The 22,510-nt window shown below is 36.8% G+C and overlaps 1 protein-coding gene across 1 annotated transcript; it reads left to right on the top strand.

Annotated features, from left to right (window-relative positions):
- The first annotated feature begins 2,140 nt into the window (after positions 1-2,140).
- On the top strand, positions 2,141-5,597 carry LOC136233882 (3',5'-bisphosphate nucleotidase AHL-like). The gene is made up of 3 exons (XM_066023606.1): positions 2,141-2,739; positions 4,127-4,814; positions 4,931-5,597. The coding sequence occupies exons 1-3, from the start codon at positions 2,367-2,369 to the stop codon at positions 5,232-5,234; spliced, it is 1,365 nt and encodes a 454-aa protein (XP_065879678.1). The 5' UTR covers positions 2,141-2,366; the 3' UTR covers positions 5,235-5,597.
- Positions 5,598-22,510: the final 16,913 nt, after the last annotated feature.

The raw sequence follows: 22,510 nt of genomic DNA, 5'->3' as shown, positions 1-22,510 counted from the left end.
ATGAATATCATAATTAACTACAAAATTATAACTAAATCATATTATCAAACTTAATTCTTAATATGTCATTAGTTTCTATATATTACAAATTAATATCATTATTTTCTATATATTACAATTAAAGTATGATTTTATACCCTAACTAGTTTTTGACCCGTGCGATGCACGGATTCTTCTTAACATATAAATATTAACAAAAAATATAATCTAATAATTACAATTAATGATATAAAGGTGCTATATAAATTAAATATTATTATTTTATTTTCACATTTACCTTAAATAATTTTTTTATAGATAAATATAATAATATAATTAAAATTAATATATTATATATTATATTATGTTTTTTATCAGTAAAAAATGAGGAAGTGACACCTCAGCTCCATCGCTACTGTTTTATATTATATATAGATATGCAGAGAATTAGAAAGATTTTAGTGATTAATTTAAATTATGTAGAACTTTTAGATATAGATATGCAAAGAATTAGAGAGATTTTAGGGCTTAATCCCTAAATTCTGTAGAACTCTTAAATATAGTACGGAAAAAATAATCTTTTTTATAAATAAATATAATAATATAACTAAAGTTACTATATTATATTTTATATTATATTTTTTATCAGTAGAAAAGGAGGAAGTGACACCTCAGCTCCATCGTTACTGTTTTATATTATATATAAATAGATATGCAGAGAATTAGAGATATTTTAGGGATTAATTAAAATTATGTAAACTTTTAGATATAGATATGCAGAGAATTAGAGATATTTTAGAGATTAATTTAAATTCTATAGAACTCTTAGATATAGTACGGATAAAATAATATTTTTATAAATAAATATAATAATATAACTAAAGTTAATAGATATATTTTATATTATATTTTTTATCAGTAAAAAAGGAAGAAGTGACACCTCAGCTCTATCGTTACTGTTTTATATTATATATAGATTTAAAAATTCTAGACCCAATTCATAAATTCTAAATCCTAGAAAATATATCCTAGATACTTAATGTATAAATTCTAATCTTTAAAACATATTAAAAATGTTGATTTTTACTAATCTGTTTAATTTAAAATTATTACTTGATATAGTTGTAAATAATGGTTGGAATCCGAATTTTTGTATAAATTTCCCTTAAATTAAGAAACTAACTACAAAACAAAAAAGAGCAGCCTATATAGAGGCAAAAATATTTTAGAACAAATTATAAGCCGCCCACAGTACATATATATGGGGCTTTTAGTAGTTAGGCCCATGAGGCAGTTTATATATGGCCTCCTATCAAATGGTTGCAATGTGTTTTTTTTTTATTATTATTATATAATACTCCCTCTGTTTCATAATATATATCTTTTAAGGTTAATACACACTAATTAAGAAATGTAATTAATTTTAAGTAAAAGACTTTGTTATCCTTGTATTAATTGGATACACGAGTAACTTTATCTATTCCCAAGGTAAAAAGTCAACTTAAATATGAGTATATTTGGTAAAAGTAAATTAATGTGCATAGATTGAATCAAAATGTCATGTATTGTGGAACAAAAAAAGTTCTCTAGAAAGACATGTATTGTGGAACGGAGGGAGTATAAGTGATTAAGAGTTTAATTCTCAAACCTAAATGAAATTTTAATATATGATAAGATGTCTCTATATTATTTATATTTCAAGTCGAGAGGTATTTATATATGAATTTTAAGTCTGCTCAGCATTTGCATGTGAAGATGCATTAGAGATAATAATAGTTACCAATCAATTTAGGAGTGTTTGTTTCAGCTTTTCGGAATAGGGTTTATCGTTTTAATTCAAATTATAGGAAATATATTATTTGGTTAGCTTTAAAAAACAGCAGCTTTTAGCTTTTTCAATAAAAACAACTCCATTACGAAACTTTTCACGAAAAGCTTATACTAAAAAACCAAACCTAGAATGTTAAAAAACACATAGATTAAAGTAAACAAAAAGTAATGTTTGAACCGAAAAGCTAAACTAAAAATTCTTCCAAAACTAGAACCACCTGTATTAATTCACTTCCCAAAATGATAACACATGAAGCAAATAGTTCCTTTAACATTCTATTTCTAACTGTTTGGAATAAAACTACTAAGAGCATCTCTACTTTGTTTTGATTCTCTTGGTATAAATAGGCTCATGTGATCTACCAAAAAGTCCCAATTCTCTCCAATACATTTCCTATCAAAGCATGAATCCAATCATTACCATTTCATTAACAGCTTAAAGAGTCAATTTCCTCATAATTCATTGGTTTCTCTCTCTTCTTAATCCCCTCTAAATCAACGTCACAGCCACAAAAAAACAGAGATTAGAGGGCGAAATCAAATCAACCATTATCCTAATGCCTTTAAATTGCTCCAGTTTGATTACCCGATTTCCCAACTTTCTGGGACAAAGAAGAGGAACATTCACTTCTTCTAACCATGTTAGCAGTTTTGTCTACTTCCTCCATTGCAGTAGAAATTACCAATTTAAATCACTAAAGACTGTGTCTTTCTCTAATTTAAATCAAACCCAGAATTATTCCTCTTCTTCGATTATGGATGAGCAGAAAAGTTTGGGGCTTTCAGAGAGGTATTCTAAAGAATTGGAAATTGCTGTGAGAGCTGTGCAATTGGCTTGCTCTCTTTGCCAGAAAGTGCAAGAGAATGTGGTGGCTAAATCCGACGGTCAGGTGAAATCTAAGGGTGATAATTCTCTTGTCACTGTTGCAGGTATTTTGATTAAATGAACTGATTTTGATTATTTATTGTTTTTCCTATGATGGGTTTGTTTCTATTTTGGTTGCTTTTGTTTGTAGGTGGTTTAATTTCGTTATTCATTTCAATTTGGGATATTAATTTGATTTTCTATTAGGAAAAAGATTAGATTTTTACCCATATAAGTAAAGGTTATTTGCACATTATCTAGTTATGGAGCTTGTACACTTGACCATAGGGATACATGTGAGCTTTAGGTTGTGAAGACTCGAACTCTCAACCGTTTGCTCCTAGAAGTTCTGATAGATCTTATATGAATCTCTGACAAGTATTGGCTAAAGGATGATATTTATAAGGATGATATTTACTTCCTATTGTAGTAACTTGTCGATTACTAATGAATTATGTCATATTTCACGCGTGGATATAGACAAAAATAGCCGAATCAGGTAAATCTTTTAGTATTGTGTTTACATGTCTAATTTACTATTCCGCGTATGAATCTTGTTATAATTAACCACCGATGCAATTCGTAACAATTATATTTGGAAATGGTATTAGGACGTGACTCCTTGCACATATGAGTGCTAAATTGATATTTTTTGGATATTTTTATATAAAATTGTAAAGCCTTCGTAAACAGTATCCATAGGATTTTTTATGTTTTCCAGCGATTAGTGGGTGCTCAAGCCACCCCTGCTCTCCCTGGATCCGTCCCTCGATATCTGCATCCACTAATTGGTGGGAAAATGGATTTGTTGCTTCCATTTATGGAAAATGAAGCACAAGTGGGCAGCTAATAACTATGTTGTACGGAAACGCCCCTTTAATAGCGTTTATGTGTTTCGTTTCAGTCTTTATTTCCATTCGTTTGTAGGCCATGTCTCAAAAGCTATGTTATTGAAATAACATTTCCCAGTGTCTGTATTCATTTTCGTTTCAGATTCAGTTTCCGTTTCTGTGCAACATAGGCTAAGACATGTGTAGAACATACTGGTTTACTTTTCATCGGTATTTACATGCGTATATTGTGTTATTGTTTCGATCATCACATTTTTATACTTTAAGGATTCTATTGCCCGCCCGAATACTATTTCGGGGGCAAAATTTGTATCTTATCCCTATGTATTTTGGTGATACAGTGTGTTTTTTTTGCTTATTATGTGTCAATTTAGCTTCCTGTTTTCGCACTATGTTTCCGCTGCAAAAGCTTGGCAACTCATCATGTAATTTTGCTAATTAACAAAACCCGAATCATTGAAAATATCAAAAAATGTTCGTTATGTAACCTATATGTTCCTTCTTGTTCTGATTTCTAATATGCCTTGATGATTCGAACAATTTTACATATCCGAGTCATTATGGATAGTTTCTTTATTTGATAGTTCTCTTGGTTAAGCAGATTGGAGTGTCCAAGCTACTGTCAGCTGGATACTGTCCGAGTCGCTGGGGAATCCGAATATCCAAATAGTTGCTGAGGAAGATGTTCAAACTCTTTTCAATGCCGACACATCTGGTCTATTAGATGCTGTAGTTCAAACTGTGAACGAATGTCTTGCTGAAGCACCGCGATTTGGTCTACAAGCTCCACCGAAGGCCCTAAGCAATTCGGAGATTCTTGAAGCTATCAGTCATTGCAACTCAACCGGAGGTCCTAGGGGCCAATTTTGGGCGCTTGATCCTGTCGATGGTACATTAGGCTTCGTACGTGGAGATCAATATGCTGTTGCTTTAGCATTAGTAGAAGACGGAGAAGTTGTGCTCGGAGTTCTTGGTTGTCCTAATTATCCAATGAGGAAGGAATGGTTAAACTATCACCACCGGTACCATAGAATCATATCGAAGTTAACCTCGCCAACATCTGAATCGTGGGATAAAGGTTGCGTGATTTATGCGAAGAAAGGTAGCGGAAAGGCTTGGATGCAACCTTTGCTACATAGACATAAGAAGCTATTGTGGCCAAACGCAGCAATACCTGTCTGTGTATCGGCCATCGATGATCCAGCTTTGGCTACCTTTTGTGAACCAGTTGAAAGAGCAAATTCAAGCCACTCCTTCACCGCAGGATTAGCTCACAGCGTCGGTCTGAGGTGAATACATTTCCTTTTCGCTCTTCGTATCCAACGAATGTTGTTAAATACGCAAAAGCGAGTTCATAGACAATGCTGCATAAAAGATCTGATGTTTTCTGTTTTCTGAAATGTAGGATGCAACCGTTGCGAATGTACAGCATGGTGAAGTATGCAGCCATAGCGCGAGGTGATGCCGAGGTTTTCATGAAGTTTGCAAGGGCTGGCTACAAGGAGAAGATATGGGATCATGCAGCTGGTGTTGTTATCATACAAGAGGCAGGTGGTGTGGTTACTGATGCCGGAGGGCGTGGTTTGGACTTCTCAAAAGGCATCTACTTAGAAGGTCTTGACCGGGGCATAATTGCCTGTGCCGGAGCTCAATTGCACGTCAAGATTATCAACGCTGTTGATGCTAGTTGGAACTCGTCTAGTCTTTAAGACTATGTTGCACGGAAACAGAAACAGAAGCTGAAATTCAAACGCACACCGGAAACGTTTATTTCTAAATCATAATTTTCAAAAAAGAAAGTCGGAAACGAAATGCGGAAACGCTACTAAAGATGAGTTTCCGTGCAGCAGCGTAACTTTAAGGTATTGCAATTTGCAGTTATCTGTTTCCTATGCAGCTGAGGAGGCTTGTGGAGATTTGAATATATGTATATAGGTGAAGTTGAAGTTTACTTTTCATATTGCTCCGTAGTTGTTGTTAATAAAAAGGAAATGTGCAAAAAGTACGTTCAACGTTGTCGGCCAAGAGTAATTTTACCCCTAACGTCATAAATAGTAGAGTTATACTTATAACCTAAATATAATTATACTCGATGTAGTCATGAATCTTGTTATTTTCACTTTATTTGTTCACCATATTATCACTCATAAGTACCAAACTAAATAAAGAAGTTCAAAAAAAAAAAAATACTGTAGGTCTTTGATCTGATGCAAAAAAAAAAAAAAAATTTAATTTTTTTCATGTGTGCACGTGTTTTTCATATAAAAACCGATGAATTATAATATAATACACAAGTGAAATGGAGATAATAATATTCAAGATTCATAATTATGTAGAGATTCGTCAATAATATAATTAGTTCAACTTGTAAATTTTAGAGGTATAGGATAAAATTTATCTTAATTACATGCTTGATGTATTTTTGTATCTTATATCTTAATAAAAATATCTTAAAACAATCTTACCTCTAATGTTATAAATAGTGACAAGTTAAGGTAAATTTATCCTTAGCAAATCATTAAGCTTTGTTTCCAGCCATAAATATTGTTATCACACATCGATATTAAATTAAAGACACGTCTAAGTACGTGAACAAAAAAACAAAATTTCATCCTGTATAGGACAAAAAAGAAAAGCCAAATATTTTATTGAGTTTAAAAGAATTTATATCTTTAAATTTAGTCTGAAAAATGTTGGTTATGAACTTACGAACCAGTTGATATAACTGTTACATAATTGGTCCATAACTTTCATATTGATTTCAAATGGATCCAATTTGAAAATATTAAAGCGTTAATTATAAATGATGTTAAAAATAAAATTAAGTTTAATGTATATTTACATCCTTAAACTTAGCACGTTTTATGTATTAGCATTCTGAATTTTTAAAATAATTCATCACACATTTATAGTGTGCTTAAAAAACTTGTCACACATCTATAGCTGGCTTCAAAAACCTATCGCACACCTGTAGTTGGCTCATTCGGACCTCCTGCACACAAAATCATTGATATGTCATCTTTGACAGTTGAGGCGGTATACAGAATAAACTTATGCGCTTTTTTTTTCCTATAGCACACATGCCAGCCCATCTATCAAAGGTAACATATCAACGATTTTGTGTGCAGGAGGTCCGAATGAGCCAACTATGTGTGTGTGATAGGTTGTTAAAACAACTATATGCGTGTGATAGATTTTTAAAATCAATTATAAATGTGTGATATGTTATTTTAAAAGTGCAGGATACCAATAGATAAAATTTACTAAATGGAAGGATACAAATATGGGTTAAACCTACCATTAGTGTTGGTGGGCATATTCCTATCTTGTGATTAAGAAGTACATTGTAGTTTTTTCTCTTTTTGTTTAGCCTAAAGGGTAAATTGCATCCATGGCCACTGAATTTTATCCATTTTCATATTATGGCTATTGAATTTCATTTCTTTCTAGTATGGCCATTGAACTTTACACTATTTAACACCGGTGGCCACTCAACGCCTCAAAACGACCGTTGACGCCTAAAAATAAAAAATCCAAAGTGTTAAAAATACTCTAAGGAACTTTAATTCTTGAAAATTTTCGTTTTGAGGTCATTTAGATGTTGTTTGGTCATGAGAGAGTGAATTTTTAGAGAGAGAAAGATCAAAAAAATGTAATTTTCGAAAATAAAAAAAATGTGGTATCATGGTAAATATTGTTCTGAACAACTTTAATTCTTGAATATTTTCATTTTGAGGTCGTTAATGATTGTTAACGGTCATTTTGAAAAGTTAGTTAAAATTAAGTAGCCACTGATGTTAAAAAGTGTAAAGTTCAGTGGCCATACTAGAAAGAAATGAAGTTTAGTAGCCATAATGTGAAAATGGGTAAAGCTCAATGGCCATGGGTGTAATTTACCCTTAGCCTAAACCATAAGCAGCCCTTGAACTTGTCAATTTTGGTCATTTTGTCCCCTAAACTTACGGGACGATCTATTTATCCATCAACTATTTAAAATTGGTATTATCAACCATTTTTTAGGATAAATAATTTATTAGTCCCCTAGTTTTTACTTAACACGCTGTTTAGTCCCTCTATTTTGAAAAACACATTATAAGGTCCCTAACTTTTGTCAATATTAACCATTTGGTCATTTTATCTAGTTTTTTTAGACTTGTAATCGTTATATTTTAGCATATATATATATATATATATATATATATATATATATATATATATATATATATAATAACAGAGTAACATGATCAACTTGTATTGTACCGAGGTTGTCCTAAAAGCTAAGATATGTTTGGTTAAAAATCTAAAAAAATAGATAAAAGGATCGCAAGGTTAATATTAGTAAAAGATAGGGACCTTAAAATGTGTTTTTCAAAATAGGCGGACTAAACAGTGTGTTAGGTATAAACCAGGGGACTAATAAATTATTTACCTTTTTTTTTATTATAATGAAAACAAGATGAAGTTCCAACAATAGTACAAGTGTTCATGGAAGTATTGGAACCAACCTGCATATATGTAGACGATTTAGAAGGAGTTAAAACTATATTCAATTTTACAAAAGAAATTGTGTTTGCAGCTTGTCATAGTAGTGCATAACTCTTTTTATTATGATATTGGTAGAATATATAATGATAGTTTTCGTTATAATGAAAAGATGAGATTACTAATACCACTTTAAATAGTTGAGGAAACGAATAGATCGTCGTATAAGTTCAGGTGATAAAATCACCAAAAATTGATAAGTTTGAGATAAATTAGTACAGTCTAGTTTAGGATAGGGAATAGTCAGTCAGCCCACTAGCTTAAGTGCTGAACTGAAATGCTCTGAAAGTCTCCAACTTTGAGGCTCTCTGTATCCAAGGCCCACACCCATGTGAATTTCATGTGGTCCTTAAAAGGTTTTTTCTTAAAAATAAAAATAAAAATAGAATCTTATCTAATACTACAAAAAGCATATCCTTGATATTTCATGTTTTAATTTATTAACTCACTTAATAAAAAAAATCGATTAATAAAGTGTTATTCATTTTGTATCCGTGTTTGAATTTTATATTTTTCGCAGTTTAAAAACAGTTTTTGATGAGTAATATAACTATATAAAACTGTAAAATTCACATTTTAAACTGTAAAAATTATAATTTCAAACACAAATAAAAATGAATAACGTGTTTTTAATTGAATTATTCACAGCTAATTAATTTAATTATTTCTTAGAAAAAACTTGGTTATCAAGAAGTTTTTATCGTTTGTTCGATTTCTCGATTCGAGGCTTGTCAGACACTTTTTAGATAGATCCTCTCTCAATTAAAGTCTTTTTTTTTTGCATATTCTAGGACTCGAACTGAAGATCTAATTTAACCGCTTAGTTATCAAGAAGTTAATGTGATAAAAAAAAAAGACACTAACCTCACAATGCTTTTTCCATTTATATATTACTCAACTTACAAGGACCAATGTCTTAGTTAGTTAAGTATTTTTATTCTCATGTTACACTTCTCATCATAATCGCTACCTATGAGTGACAAATTCATGATTTGAGATTAGAGAGGCTAATTAGTCTTGCGTAGGGCAACAAGAAGAACGTCTTTCGACATTGGCGGTGCAGTGAACAGAGGAAGGAGGAGGAAATAAAAGAAGAGTGCAAATTTTATAAGACATGAAGAAAGTCGAACAGAAAAAAAGACTAATTCCTGTAGAGGCACCACTCTACCCGGAATTCCGCTAAAGTAGATCCTTCTCCCTCCAAGCATTGTAGTGCCTTAGCCACTACTAACCGTCATCGATACTTTTTCTCATTGACTTTTTGGTGTTTTTATTACCAACTTATGTATAAAAATGAAAAAAAAAATATAGAATTAGCCACATTATTTCTTCATTTTCAATTTTGCAATTTGTAGAAACCCGAATCTCTTACATTTAAACATTACGGTTTTCCATTAATTAAAGTTGATTTTAGTGGTTAAATCCTAAAATCATTCAAATTAAAAACCTTGAGTTCGAATTTTAGTGTATGAAAAAAAATTAATTAAGAGAGGCAATCCCTTAAAAATATCTAACGAATCTCAAACCGATTACTCAAATATCTTAACTAGTCTGTTACAAAAAAAATATGTAGAACTAAATCAGAAAAAGAAAATGATCAATTGAACGACTAAATTGAACTAAATGAGACTATCCAAGAAGTGGATGCAAAACAACACATACTTACATTACATGTCATAAAACTGGATCTTGTCTCATAAACAGTAGCTGCCATACATATTTCGTCAAAGCAAAGCATTAAAGAAGGTAAGGAAGTGGTTTCCATTAAGTTTCCTATCCAAAAAAGGAATCAAGTTTCAACTTGAAATTAAACTTGTAGGGCCTCACTTCCATTTTCATGTTACAAATTACAATACCCTACATACAATACAAAGTGTGTAACATAAAATTGTACTATCAACCCATTAAGATTGGTTTAAGTGGTTATGAGTCTCGGATCGCTTAAACTAGATCTCGAATTTGAGTCATAGTATACGCATAAAATTTTAATTGAAAAAAGATCCACCTATAATTATTGTAGGTGAGGCATATGGCTAATACGCCTCACCATGTGGTGAGGCGTAATAACCTCAAGCCCCATCTATTATTTTTTTTTCCACTTTTAATTAAAATTAAACCACATAAAAGTATTAAGTTGATAAATAAATTAACTATGAGGTGGGGCGTATGAACAGTACGCCCAACCTTGAGGTGAAGCGTATGAACTATACGCTTCACCTAGTCGCGAGGTGTATTTTGCATACACTCCACCACAAGGTGGGGTGTATTGTTCATACGCCCGAGATCCAGATAGATGCAGTTTTGTCCGATTTAAAACCGAAATATACCTCAACTTCAGTCGATTGGTCGTTCTCCTCTCTTTCCGGGGATGATGGATTGCTCGTCATTATACGTATAATCAATTTTGAAGAATGAATTGAGATTTGAGAGAGTAATGGTTTTTAAAAAATATGAGAAATGGTATTCTTGTATTTTCACGATGGCTAAATGTAGCAATGCATGGCTAAGTATAGTAATCCACTTAATTAATTATATTTTACACTAGTTCAAAGGACTAGCTGAATATTTTATACAAGTTGAAAGAATTATTGAGAGACATTTTGAAAGTTCAGAGGGTCTATTAAGTTTTTTTCTTTTACCGGACAAGTTCAATGCTAAGTGACAAATGATTAAGCCTTAACTTATCCAAGTTTATAAAAAAAAAAGTCTTTTCTAGTGAGAGAAGCTATAGCTCCTCTTTAACTTCTACACCCTTCTCTTCTCTTCTCTTTGCTCTTTTCTTCAAAATATCCTTATTTTTTCTAGCTTTTCACCATTATCACTACCATTTAACAATTCCGATCTTGCCTTTTAATTAGATTTACTCTTAGAGGAGGAATAAGGAAGCTTGTCTTTCTTCTTCCTCCTCCCATTTATATTTTAGTTTTCGTTTTTAGTTTTAGATTTATATTTTCTTGTTAGTTTGAAGTCTATATACCTTCTTGAACTTCTTTTTCCGTCAGATCTACACTTGTGAGCTATATTTCTTTCTTTTATTCTTTTTTCGGTCTTAGCAAGAACGGAAAAGATTTATCTTGTCCGTAGATCTATAGATCTGCGTGGATGCACAAACAAAAAGGACTCAGATCCGAACGTCCGGAAGAGCCTAAAGGATGGAGTATGGATTATAACTGTTTTTCAACGGGTTTCGACTTACGAGAAGGATATGACTTCTATGTTTGTTATATTTGTATTTTTCTGGTTTTTAGTGCTCTTTGTAGTCTTTTATTGCTCTTTGTAGTCTATGTATTGCTCTTTATAGTCTTTTCTTCCCTTTATGGGTCTTTGCCTGTATGGGATTGATGTTTTTTTTTTGTGTTGTTGTATTATTAAGTTAATGGGATGATATATGGGCGTTTTATAAAAAAATAAAAAACTTATCCAAGTTAATGCAAGACCCCAACATAGAACCAATCAACCTTGTTCCTATCCCAAGTACTCTACTAGTTATTTCATTTTAGTACTTTTTACATTTTAGTACAACCTTGTATATAACATAATATGATTATAATGTAAATATCCGAATTAGCACCTCTATTTGTGGCAAGTATTGCTATATAAAAGAAAATTTGTTTTGTTTAAAAAAATGTTTGGATTAGTGGTTAGTTAATAGTTGTTGTAGTAAGTTGTTTACTGTTGCTTCTAATTGTTTGTTATTAACGGTTTAATTATGAGTATTTAATAAAATTATATTGAACTATTACTCTTAGTGTTTTTTTTTGGGTAGAAATAGGAAGAAAAAACAAACAGACAAAGACAAAACTAACATGGGATTAGCCTAGGAAAGCTAATCCCAATCCTATCCTCAATAAGCAGGGAAGAAAGATAAATCGGAGGGTCAGAAAGATGAGTGACGCCAAGAATCCTCTCGTGACCAGCAGCCGCCAAGCGATCCGCCACTCGGTTTTGCTCTCTGAAAATGTGGCTGAACTGAAGGGAATCAAAGGACGAGGAAAGCCGCTTGATAGCTTTCATGAGGTTGCTGCTATTAAGACAAATAGCATGATTATCGGAGATCATATTGATGGCTTCCAAGTTGTCAGATTCCACAGAAAGTCTCCTTATACCCAGTCTTCTGGCTAACTTGATACCAGAGAGAATACCCCAGAGTTCAGCAAAGAAAGAGGAGCCCAAACCTAGATTCTGTGTGAACCCAGACAGCCAGGCACCCCCCGAATCTCTGAGAACACCTCCAGCGGCAATCTTCCCATCGCTAAGGTAGGAGCCATCTGAATTTAATTTAACCACCCCATCATTAGGCCTGCTCCAACCCACAAGGTGAACATCTCTTCTCTGAATGGATCTGGCCAGGGAGTCCCCTTTAAAGCTCTCAGTAATATTAGTGAGTTTTCTCGAGAAGAACTCAGGTAAGTTAGGAATAAAAATGGTTTTATCACCAAAGATCTCCTCGTTCCTCCACTTCCAAATTTGGTGACAGATGATAGCAAATAAAATGTCACCATGCTCCATATTAGCTAATAACTTCCCACTAATCCCATCAGAGAACCAGACATGTTCATCATGGGTAAGGAAAGAAGGAAGAAAGTGGGGTGGGAGAATTTTCTCCCACACTTCTTTACTCTTGGAACAGTCCCTAAGGGCATGGCATAAGATTTCATCATGGCCTCTGCATCTACTGCAAGCTCTAGAATCCACCAAATGACGTCTGTGTCTATCAGAGTTAGTAAGTAATCTGTCTTTAACTTCCAGCCAGAGGAAATTCCTAATACGATAAGGGACTTTAAGGGCCCAAATAGACTTCCAAGAGAAAGGGGAAGGGTTGGACCTGTTGGGGTTAAAAGCTTCAAAGGCCGATTTATAAGAGTAAACACCATTTCTGGAAAGGGCCCAGCAGTGCCTATCCTTATCATCATCATGATTACTAATCTTCACTCCCCTAATTCTAAGGAGAGTATCAAGATTGAAGAAGGTATCAAATTTTGACCAAATCCAGTCCCCTTCAGAATCAACCACGTCAACAATCCTCCAATTGTGGATATTACTAGGCGGGGGGGGGGGGGGGACCTGCACACTTCTAAAAGCGGTCTATCTCCAATCCAGATATCAAACCAGAAACTGATGGACTTGCCATTTCCCACCTCAAGGCCAACCCCCGAGCAGAACAGCACTAAGACCTTTCCAGAGGAAAGAGCAATTGACGACTCTCTCCTTGGGGCCTCCAAAGATTCTATCTTTCCGATATTTGCCACAGAGAAGACGAACCCAAAGAGAGGAGGGGCATTGCCACATCCTCCAGAGAAGCTTCATCAAAAGGACTTTGTTATTATCCTTAGCTTGTCTGATACCAAGACCCCCCATACTTTTGGGTTGGCAGACCTCCTTCCAAGGGACACGATGAATATTTTTCCCCTCTCCAGAGTCACCCCAAAGAAACCTCCGGTTAACTTTGTCCAGCTCATTAAGAACAGGCTCAGGCAGTCTGCAAGCTTGCATTATATGATTGGGAGCCGCACAATTGACTGATTGGATTAAGGTTAGGCGGCCCGCCATGGACAGAGAATTAGCTTTCCAACTAGCACACGACCCATTAGCTTTATCCAGAGTCTCTTTAAACGAGGCTTTCGACACTCTGTCACTATGGAGCGGGACCCCAAGATACTTCCCCAAAGACTGAGTAAGAGGAATACCAGAAACATCACTAAGTCTTTTACAAACACTTTTCTCCATATTCTTAGAGCAAAGCATACGAGACTTGTGGACATTGATCTTCTGGCCAGATGTAGCACAGAAACGATTAAGAATATCCATAACCACACTAATCTGCACCTCATTCCCTTCCACAAAGATCATAATATCGTCAGCGAAGAACAAATGGGTAATGGGAGGGCAGAACTTATTGATGGTCACAGGGTGAAGATCCCCCTTGCTAACAGCCTCTTGGATCAGATGAGATAACCTTTCCATAGCAATTACAAAAAGGAAGGGGCTCATAGGATCCCCTTGATGGATCCCCCTGGAAGGAGAGAACTCCTCAGACATGTCACCATTGATCATAACCTGGAAGATAGGAGAAGAAATACAGACCTCAATCAGTCTTCTCCAGCTGTCCGGAATACCAGCTTTCTCTAAACTATCAAGAAGAAAACCCCAATTTAGACGGTCATAAGCTTTCTCCAGATCCAGCTTGAGCGCCACAATCCCTTTCTTACCTTTCTTCATCTTCATGGAATGAACCATCTCTTGGGCGATTACCACATTATCCATCATTTGCCTGCCAGGGACAAAACTGCCTTGGTTCTGGCTGATGATATCAGGAAGGATACGCCATATCCTATTAGCCACAATCTTAGTGATCGCTTTATATAAAACATTGCAAAGACTAATCGGTCTCATCTGCAAAAAGGAGGAAGGTTTTTCAACTTTAGGGATTAGGACCAGAAGGGTCTTATTCACCAGACTAATATCTTTAGAACCGCTGAAAATCCCTTTGACAAAACTGTAGATGCCTTCCTTCACAGTATCCCAGTGTTTGTGGTAGAAACTGGCAGGAATCCCATCAATCCCCGGAGCCTTAGTAGCTCCAATACTAGAGAAGGCCATATCAATTTCTTTCTGGTCGATAGGATGGAAGGCATCTTTAATAGCATCCTCCGCCAACCTAGGAAAAGAAATCCCATCGAGGGCTTTATCCAGATCAACCTTATCCTCTTTAAAGAGGCCTTTGTAGAAATCAAGGGCCAGGCGACAAATCTCATCATCCTCATAGACCCAGTCTCCATTGGAGTCTTTAATAGCGTCAATCTGATTCCTCTGCCTCCTAATAATAGTCGAGAGGTGGAAGAATCTGGTATTCCAGTCACCATCCTTGATCCAAGCCTTCCTAGATTTCTGGAACCAGAGGAGCTCCTCCTGTCTAAAACAGCTTCCAGCTCGTTCTGAAGGGATCGAAGCTGACAACTCAGGTTGTGATCGAACTGGGTCTCCAAACAATGTTGAATGCCTTCCATTCTTTTTAAGAGTTTATTTTTCCGTCTGATAATATGGCTAAAGATGTTCTTATTCCATCCCACCATATTCTTTCTAAACCCCTCAGCGGCGAGGAGAACATTCGAATGAGGCTGCCAATTATCCTTAACAAACTCTCTAAACTTAGGATGGGAATCCCAGGCAACAAGGTACCTAAAAGGTCTATTTCCTTTAGGCCGACATCTAATCAGATTGACGAGGATATGACAATGGTCAGAGTGGCGGAAAGGGAGATTCAGCACGTTTACCTCAGGAAATCTACAAATAGCCGCAACATTCACGTACATTTTGTCCAGCCGACCAAACACGCTATTCCTTTTCCAAGTAAACTTATGGCCAGCAGCTCCTAGGTCGGAAAGCCCGCAACGATCCATATTTTGTTTATGTTTAAGGCACCGGTTGACATAATGAATACCCCCCCCCTTTCTGATCACTCATCAGGGCAATATCATTAAAGTCCCCAGCAACCATCCAAGCATCCACCATGCTTGTATTAATAGAGTATAGGAACTCCCAAAGCCTTTCGCGGTTGGACAAAACCGGATTGGCATAGACAAAGGTGACAAAGAAGGGTTTATTGCCAGGGTAACACACCTTGCTATGAATAAATTGGTTATCTATACTGATAATATCAATATTAACATGACCTGGCTTCCAAAAAAGGTAGATCCCCCCTGCCCGACCAGTAGCCTCTGATCTAACACAATTCCAACTCTTAAACTTTTTAACCACCTCATCTGCTTTGGAACCACTAACCTTGGTTTCAAGAAGAGCAAAACAAGAAGGATTAAATTGCTTAATAAGATCATTAACATGGATGCGGGTCACCTTGCTAGCCGCACCTCTAACATTCCAAACAAAGAAGTCCATCAGAGAGGAGACTACCGATCACAGGCCCAAACCCTAGAGCAGGTATTTATTCGGGGCTCCTGAGAGCCTTGAAGAGGTGCCAGCAGGCCCTCTTTTATCCCAAGACTCCAAAGAAACATGGTTCTTTTTATGGTTAGCCTTAGGTTTCTTCAAATTCAACTTATTAACTCCTACCGACTTTCCAATTGGGACATCAACGAGAGTTTGCAAATTACTAACCTCACTGAGCTTAGCTTTTCCTGTCGAACCAATGATCTGAGATTTCCCTTTAGCATGCACTTTAGGATCAAAAAGAGGATTAACAGAGTCACCTAGGATGGTAGTTGGCTCGGCAGACTCAAGGCCTGGCATACTTAACTCCATATGATCATTAGATAAATCTGTATCCTATTCATTCTCAAGAAGTAGGACACCGAATCTAGATCTTGATCCGGAAGCTGATTCAACACCAGTACCAATCTTACTATCGGGAGGATTAGCCTTAATCTCAGGAGCAATTTGGAGAGAACTTATCTCCTTACTAATGTCTGGAAATTAACTTCGAGTAGTATTCGCTCGTGGCTTCCTTCTAACAGACCTTTTGGCCAGCATCCAAGGACCAAAATTTTTCCCTTCCTCTCGGTTCTCTTCAGCTCTGCCTATGATAGGTATCACCATCTCCTCCACCACCTTCCTTCTTTTGGGGTAGCCATCATAGGTATGGCCAAACATACCGCATTCATAGCAGATATTGTGAATACCTTCGTATTCGATGTGAAATACCTTATTCTGAATGGAGAATTTAGACAAAAGAGGCATAACAAGATCAATGTCAATACAAACCCTGGCAAACTTGCCTCTCACTGCCCCAACGGTAGTTTTGTCAACATGGTGAACTTTCCCAACCAGGCCACCAATCTTATTTAGAAATCTTTCGTTATAGTATTCAATTGGAAGCCATGGGAATCTAACCCAAGTAAGGATCCTATTCATAGAGCAATCGTGAGGATTAAAATTTGGGACCCATGGCCTCAGCGCCAAAACATGATTAGAAATGATATAAGGTCCACCATTAACAACAACGTTGTAATCCTCTGCCCTTGTGAATTTTATGACATAATAATCATTTTCCAGATCCGTAATAGTAACCTTCCCTTTCTTTTTCCACTGAGCCTGAATCCTCTAAGCAAAGTAATTAAAGCTTATCCTCTTTCCAAGTACAGTGACAATTAAGGCTAATTTCCATTTCGATATGAGAACCCGCTTGTCTTCAGAAGAAAGACAGATTACAGGACAAAATGGGTCCTCCGGTTCACCATCTTCAACATCAGAGTCAGAAAAGACATCCTCAGACACCTCCTCTAAAATATCATCCTCCATCAAAGGTTCTTCATCAACAACCCTCAACACCTTATCCCTCCAAGAGAATTTTCCCACTCTTTTGCCAGGATTAGAGTAATAAATCGGGTTAGAGACAGGACACGACACATTATGATCCGTAGGCCCTTGGGCCAAAACTCCCCCCAAGGGGGTAGCCACGACTTCCCCAGCTTCCTTTAAAACCAAGGACACCACCGGAGCTCTTGCCAGGGCAACCTCAATTCTTGCCGGCACAGCCCCGGCATCGCTGCCCGCACCCGCATAAGCAACAGGCCCTTTCTCCCCAATCTCCCCCATAGGTTTGCAAAAACCTGCAGCTTGGAATTCAAGCGTGCCAGGGCTGGGACGCTTCTCCACCAGCCTCCCTGAAGCGAAACCGCAGGCCTGGCCCCCCGCAACCGGAGCCGGCACTCCGAAAGAAAGCGCAGCGCCAAGCCCGCCTTCTCCAACGCTAAGCGCCGAGGCCCAGGATAGATGCTCCCGGCCCCGCTCCAACCCAACGTCCCCTGCAGTCACCAAGTGCCCCGTCGGATCCAGCATGCCACCCTCATCACGAGTAGATCGGATCCGCTCCTGCAATCTCTCCCTAAAATGATCGCCGCTCCTTCTCCTATCGCGCGGCATATCCAACGTGCCACCTTCCCCATCCGCCTGGCTTCCTTCACGCGGATCCTCCACCGATCTCCTATCACGGCCCTCCCTCAGCCCATCCGCTACTGGATCATCATCCAGCACCCTCCCCTCCGTCTGGTCCGGCAACGCCATCACAGATCCACCGCCAACAAACCCCTTCCCTGCAGTCGCCTTCGTTGTTCTAGGTTTAGTCATGGAGAGAAAAAAAAATTAGGATATTACTCTTAGTGTTTAAAATGTCTAATATGGACATATTTTAAATTAATCAATAAATAAATTATAAAATAAAAAATGTACTATACAAATTAATAAAAATAATCTAAATAAATAAATATTTTTTTGTTCATACAGCAAAACCTTGTTCTTTCAGCAATGATGTTATAGAATTAGAAATAATGTTAATGAAGAAACATATTTTATGAAAATAAAACGTATAATTTTGTCAGCAGGAAATAACTACAAACAGTTGTTCATTAAAAGTGGGGTGGACAAAAAACCCGGTCAAACCAGTAACCGAATAAAAAACCGGTAATTCGAACCGAAAAAATCGGTTAACCAAACCGATGGTTTTCTTAGTTGTTAAAAAATATATAGGTGTCGGTTTCAGTTTTGGTTTCAGGTTAGAATTTCAAAAACCGCGGTTAATGGTTAACCGAACCGTTTAATAAATATAAATTTAAAAAAATTAATATATAATTATATAACATATAACATATATTATAAGATTAAAAAAAATTCTTTAACATAGATTATAACATATATTAATATAAATATATAACATAGATTATACTTGAATGTAAACTTGATGGATTAATGTTGTAATAAGTACTTTGTTGAAATATTCTTTACATTTCTTAATGTTTTAAATATAAACTTGATGGATTGTTTTTTAGTTCGGTACTTATGTTTGAACTCTGAACTTTTGTATGAATTCGTTTCGTTTGAATTTTTGAAATTGTGTGTATTTTAATATTGTTTAAAAATTTAGGTTTGGATAAAAATTATGGTTTATTGGTCCCTTGTAAGGTTGCAAGTATAGTTCCAAGGTGGGGTTAGGAACTATCTCTAGAAATGATAAGTGTTTTGTCCTATACAAAGATTTGCTAAGACACTTTAGACGATTTAAACAATCACTCTAGACTTTTACACAGATATAAGAATTGTAGTGTAAGATTTGCTTTGCTTCTTTGCTTGCAGAACTTGTGTAGTAATTTGGTCAGCGTAATGGCTTGATCAAGTTCTGTGTTGAGTGAAGCTTCTGATGGCACTATTTATAGAGACGTCTGGGCATCGGTCATTTGGAATTTTGAAATAACCGTTGGAGGGAAACGGCTACATGTCGTTGTCATCCTGACTTGCTCAGAGCTCTCGGCCAATCAGATTTGTGCATCTTCTGTCCTCGGTCAGCTCAGCAGAATGTCTCTCCTTTTATGGTAAAGTCAACTGGACAGCATACTGTGTCGTCTGAACTTTACCCAAAGTAGAAATACTTTGTCTGGAAGTTTTCATTTGCCAGCTGCTGTCTTGTACGCTTTGTCGAGACTACTCAGCAGCTTCATCTTGAAGTTGTTCCCGAAGGTCTTCTAGATACTTCTTCTGCTGAGTTGCGTTTTGTTCAAAACGGCAACGTCTTGACAAACACGGGCCGAGTTGTACTGAGTTGTTTGACTTGGGCCTTGACTTCCATATTGGGCTTGGGCCATTTGATTCTTGTGTCTTATAAACAATTATAACTCAACATTGAACAAACACATTAGTAGAATAAATCAAAGCATTTAAACTTAGTGTGTTTCGAATATGAATCTCAATTATACTTAAACAATTTTGTCAAATCAAAATTATGTGGAAAGATGTTTCAACAAACTCCCCCATTTTGATGTTGGCAAAACTATTCAGCGAGGAACTCAGTATGAGCTCCCCCATGATAGTTGACCTAGTATAATTTAGCAAACTCCCCCGTAAGTGTTGAGCTACTGACTTAGTTTTACTCTTAATCATTTAAAGGACTAATTGAGTAAGTCTAAGGTCAGTTTTTAGATATAGGTCAGCTTTTTAAACATATTCAATTTACTCAGTATAAAGCGGAAGGTTTAATCATATAGAGTGCGCTGAGTAATTTGTTGTTCAATGGATTCTTAACAAACAATGTTTTATAAGCACATAGGACAATGTCAAACATGTGATCAACATTTGATTTAGTCAATAAAATTTATAAGTATAAAACATAGCTGATTTAATTGAAGATATGTAATGACTCAGTACACAGTAACATGTATTAACATATATCATAACTCAGGAATAAGAATAAAAGATGCAGATATGATATATATATAGAAGTCAGCGTTTACACAGCAAAACTTATAGATAAGGCATAAAGATTACATCTGACTTAGTCTATACTGAGCTAGCCTATCTATTTCTTTTTCTTGTATTGCGACTGACTTCTCTCATGCTGAGCTCTAGCTGCTTGTTCTTTCTCCCCCGTTTTGTCAGCATCAGGAGGAGGAAGTCTGAAGGCATCAGTTAAGGTAGCTCGAGTCAGTTCTTGGGATAGCTCCTTAAGTTTCTTAGCGCTTTCATTCACGCCGTCAAAGATTGCAACTCCATCAGTTGATACCTCTGCGGGTATGTTAAGGTCAGCTGCACTGAGCATATTGACACTAAACGCTTGAGCTTTGCCTTGCCAGATGAGAGCGTTAGTGAGACCAGCAAAGATCTGGTGAAAGGTCTTCAAAAGAGCCGTGTCGTAATACTGACGTTGAATATTGTTATGACGAATGTGGTTGAAAGTTGTTGGATGATCGTCTGCATCTCATGCTGTTTCAGCGCGTCAGTATCCATCTCTTGCTTATTCAGATTAAGCAAGCGAATAGCCTCACCTATTTGCTCAATTGAGCACTGATTGTAAGAAACCATTTGCTCATTTGTCTTAAGTTGCTCGGTGTGAAGCTGAGCAAAAAGAATCTTCACTTCAGATGAGGTGGCATAGTCGGTGTGCACAGCTGACAATTTCTGGACTTGTTCTTGTAAAGAGTTCAAGTGTTGCACGATTGTCAGCTGAATCTCAGCCAGCTTGGCTATTGAATCCTGTTTAGCATGCTGTGCTTGAAAAGATATGATGTCGTTCAGCAAGTCCTTGAGTCCCTTAACTTCATTGAGAAGCTGAGTGACCTGGGAGAGCTGAGTAGTCTCAATAGATGAAGACCCAGCAGCAGGAGGAGTGGAATGTTGAAGGTCTCTGATCAGCGCTTGAACTGAGTTAATGAGCTTTTTACCGGACTTAGTGGCATGTACATAGCTTTGAGAGCCTTCAGGGACATCAGTGTGACCGGAAGGAAGTGGAGTGAAGGGAGTGATCAGGTCAGTGACTGGAATAGAGTCAGCACCATGCTTGAGGAAGTGGTAATCCGAATACTGTCTGTGCTGATGGCAGAAGTATGTGGAGTCAGCACCATGCTTGAGGAAGTAGCATGAACAGTACTCGGTTCAACCTGACTGGTTGAGGTGGCGGAAGCATTTTGTTCGGCATGTTCCTGTTGAGAAGAAACAGAGGCTTGCTTTTCTAATGGCACCGATACAGTAGAGGAAGTTGATGGACGTTTGAAAAATTTCAGCTTTACTGAGGAGTGGTCCTTAGTTGTCTTTGAAATGGTAAAGTCAGGAAGAGTTGGTGGTGGCACAAAATCTTCACTGACAAGCTTTTCACTGGCCTTAACCAACTTTTGCCTTCTTTGAGGTGGAGTGACAGTATGATTAGGTTCTCCTGAGTGAGAAGGGGAAGATTCTTGTTGCTCAGTATGAGGCTGGTCAGCTTGTTCTTCAGCTGGATCAACAGTGTGTTGGTTGAGTACTTGCTCAACTCCAACAGCCAACTTAGTATCGGCATGCTCAACCTCATTCTCACTGGCTGTTTCCTCAGAGTCCTCAGCGTCATCCTGACCGCTAGCTTCTTATTCTTCTTCCTCTGAGCTATCACCATCAAGTTCTTCTTCAACTTGGGAGATAAAATGATCATCCAGTTGTACATCGTGCTCATCATCCTTAGCTACAGTACCTTGACACTGGGTGAAGTGAGAGTCACCCGGTACAACGAAATCAGTTGGTATAATGTTAAGGGGAGTCAGTGTAGAAGGTTTCTGCTTCTTCTGAGGTTGCTCAGCAGCTTTCCCAGTTCCAGGCTCACCTTGCCTGCTTCGTTTCTCAGCTGACTTACCAGCTGACTTCTGCTTCTTTGCTGGAGACTCAAAATTTTTAGAAGGAGTCTCAGCGGTTTTCCTTTTGCGGGAAGCTGGGGCCTTAGTCCTTTTTCCTTTCTTTAGCTCAGCAGGTTCTTCAGTTTGGCCAGCAGCAGCAGCAACTTTACCTTTCTTCAAGGGTTGTCCAAAATTTAGTGCTCTCAGTGAGGCAGCTGTTATCTCAGTTCCTTGAGTCTTCTCCTCACCTTCGAGGTCAACTTTGTGGTCAATCAGGATTCTGGTGATGATTGAACCAAGCCTCAGCGTGCCAGTACTTCGAAGGAAACCAGCAACGAGAAAGACTGGCATGTTGATGGGAG

This window comes from Euphorbia lathyris, chromosome 6, assembly GCF_963576675.1.
Source record: "Euphorbia lathyris chromosome 6, ddEupLath1.1, whole genome shotgun sequence".
Classification (NCBI taxonomy): Eukaryota; Viridiplantae; Streptophyta; class Magnoliopsida; order Malpighiales; family Euphorbiaceae; genus Euphorbia; species Euphorbia lathyris.
This window is presented reverse-complemented; position numbering and strand designations above follow the sequence as displayed.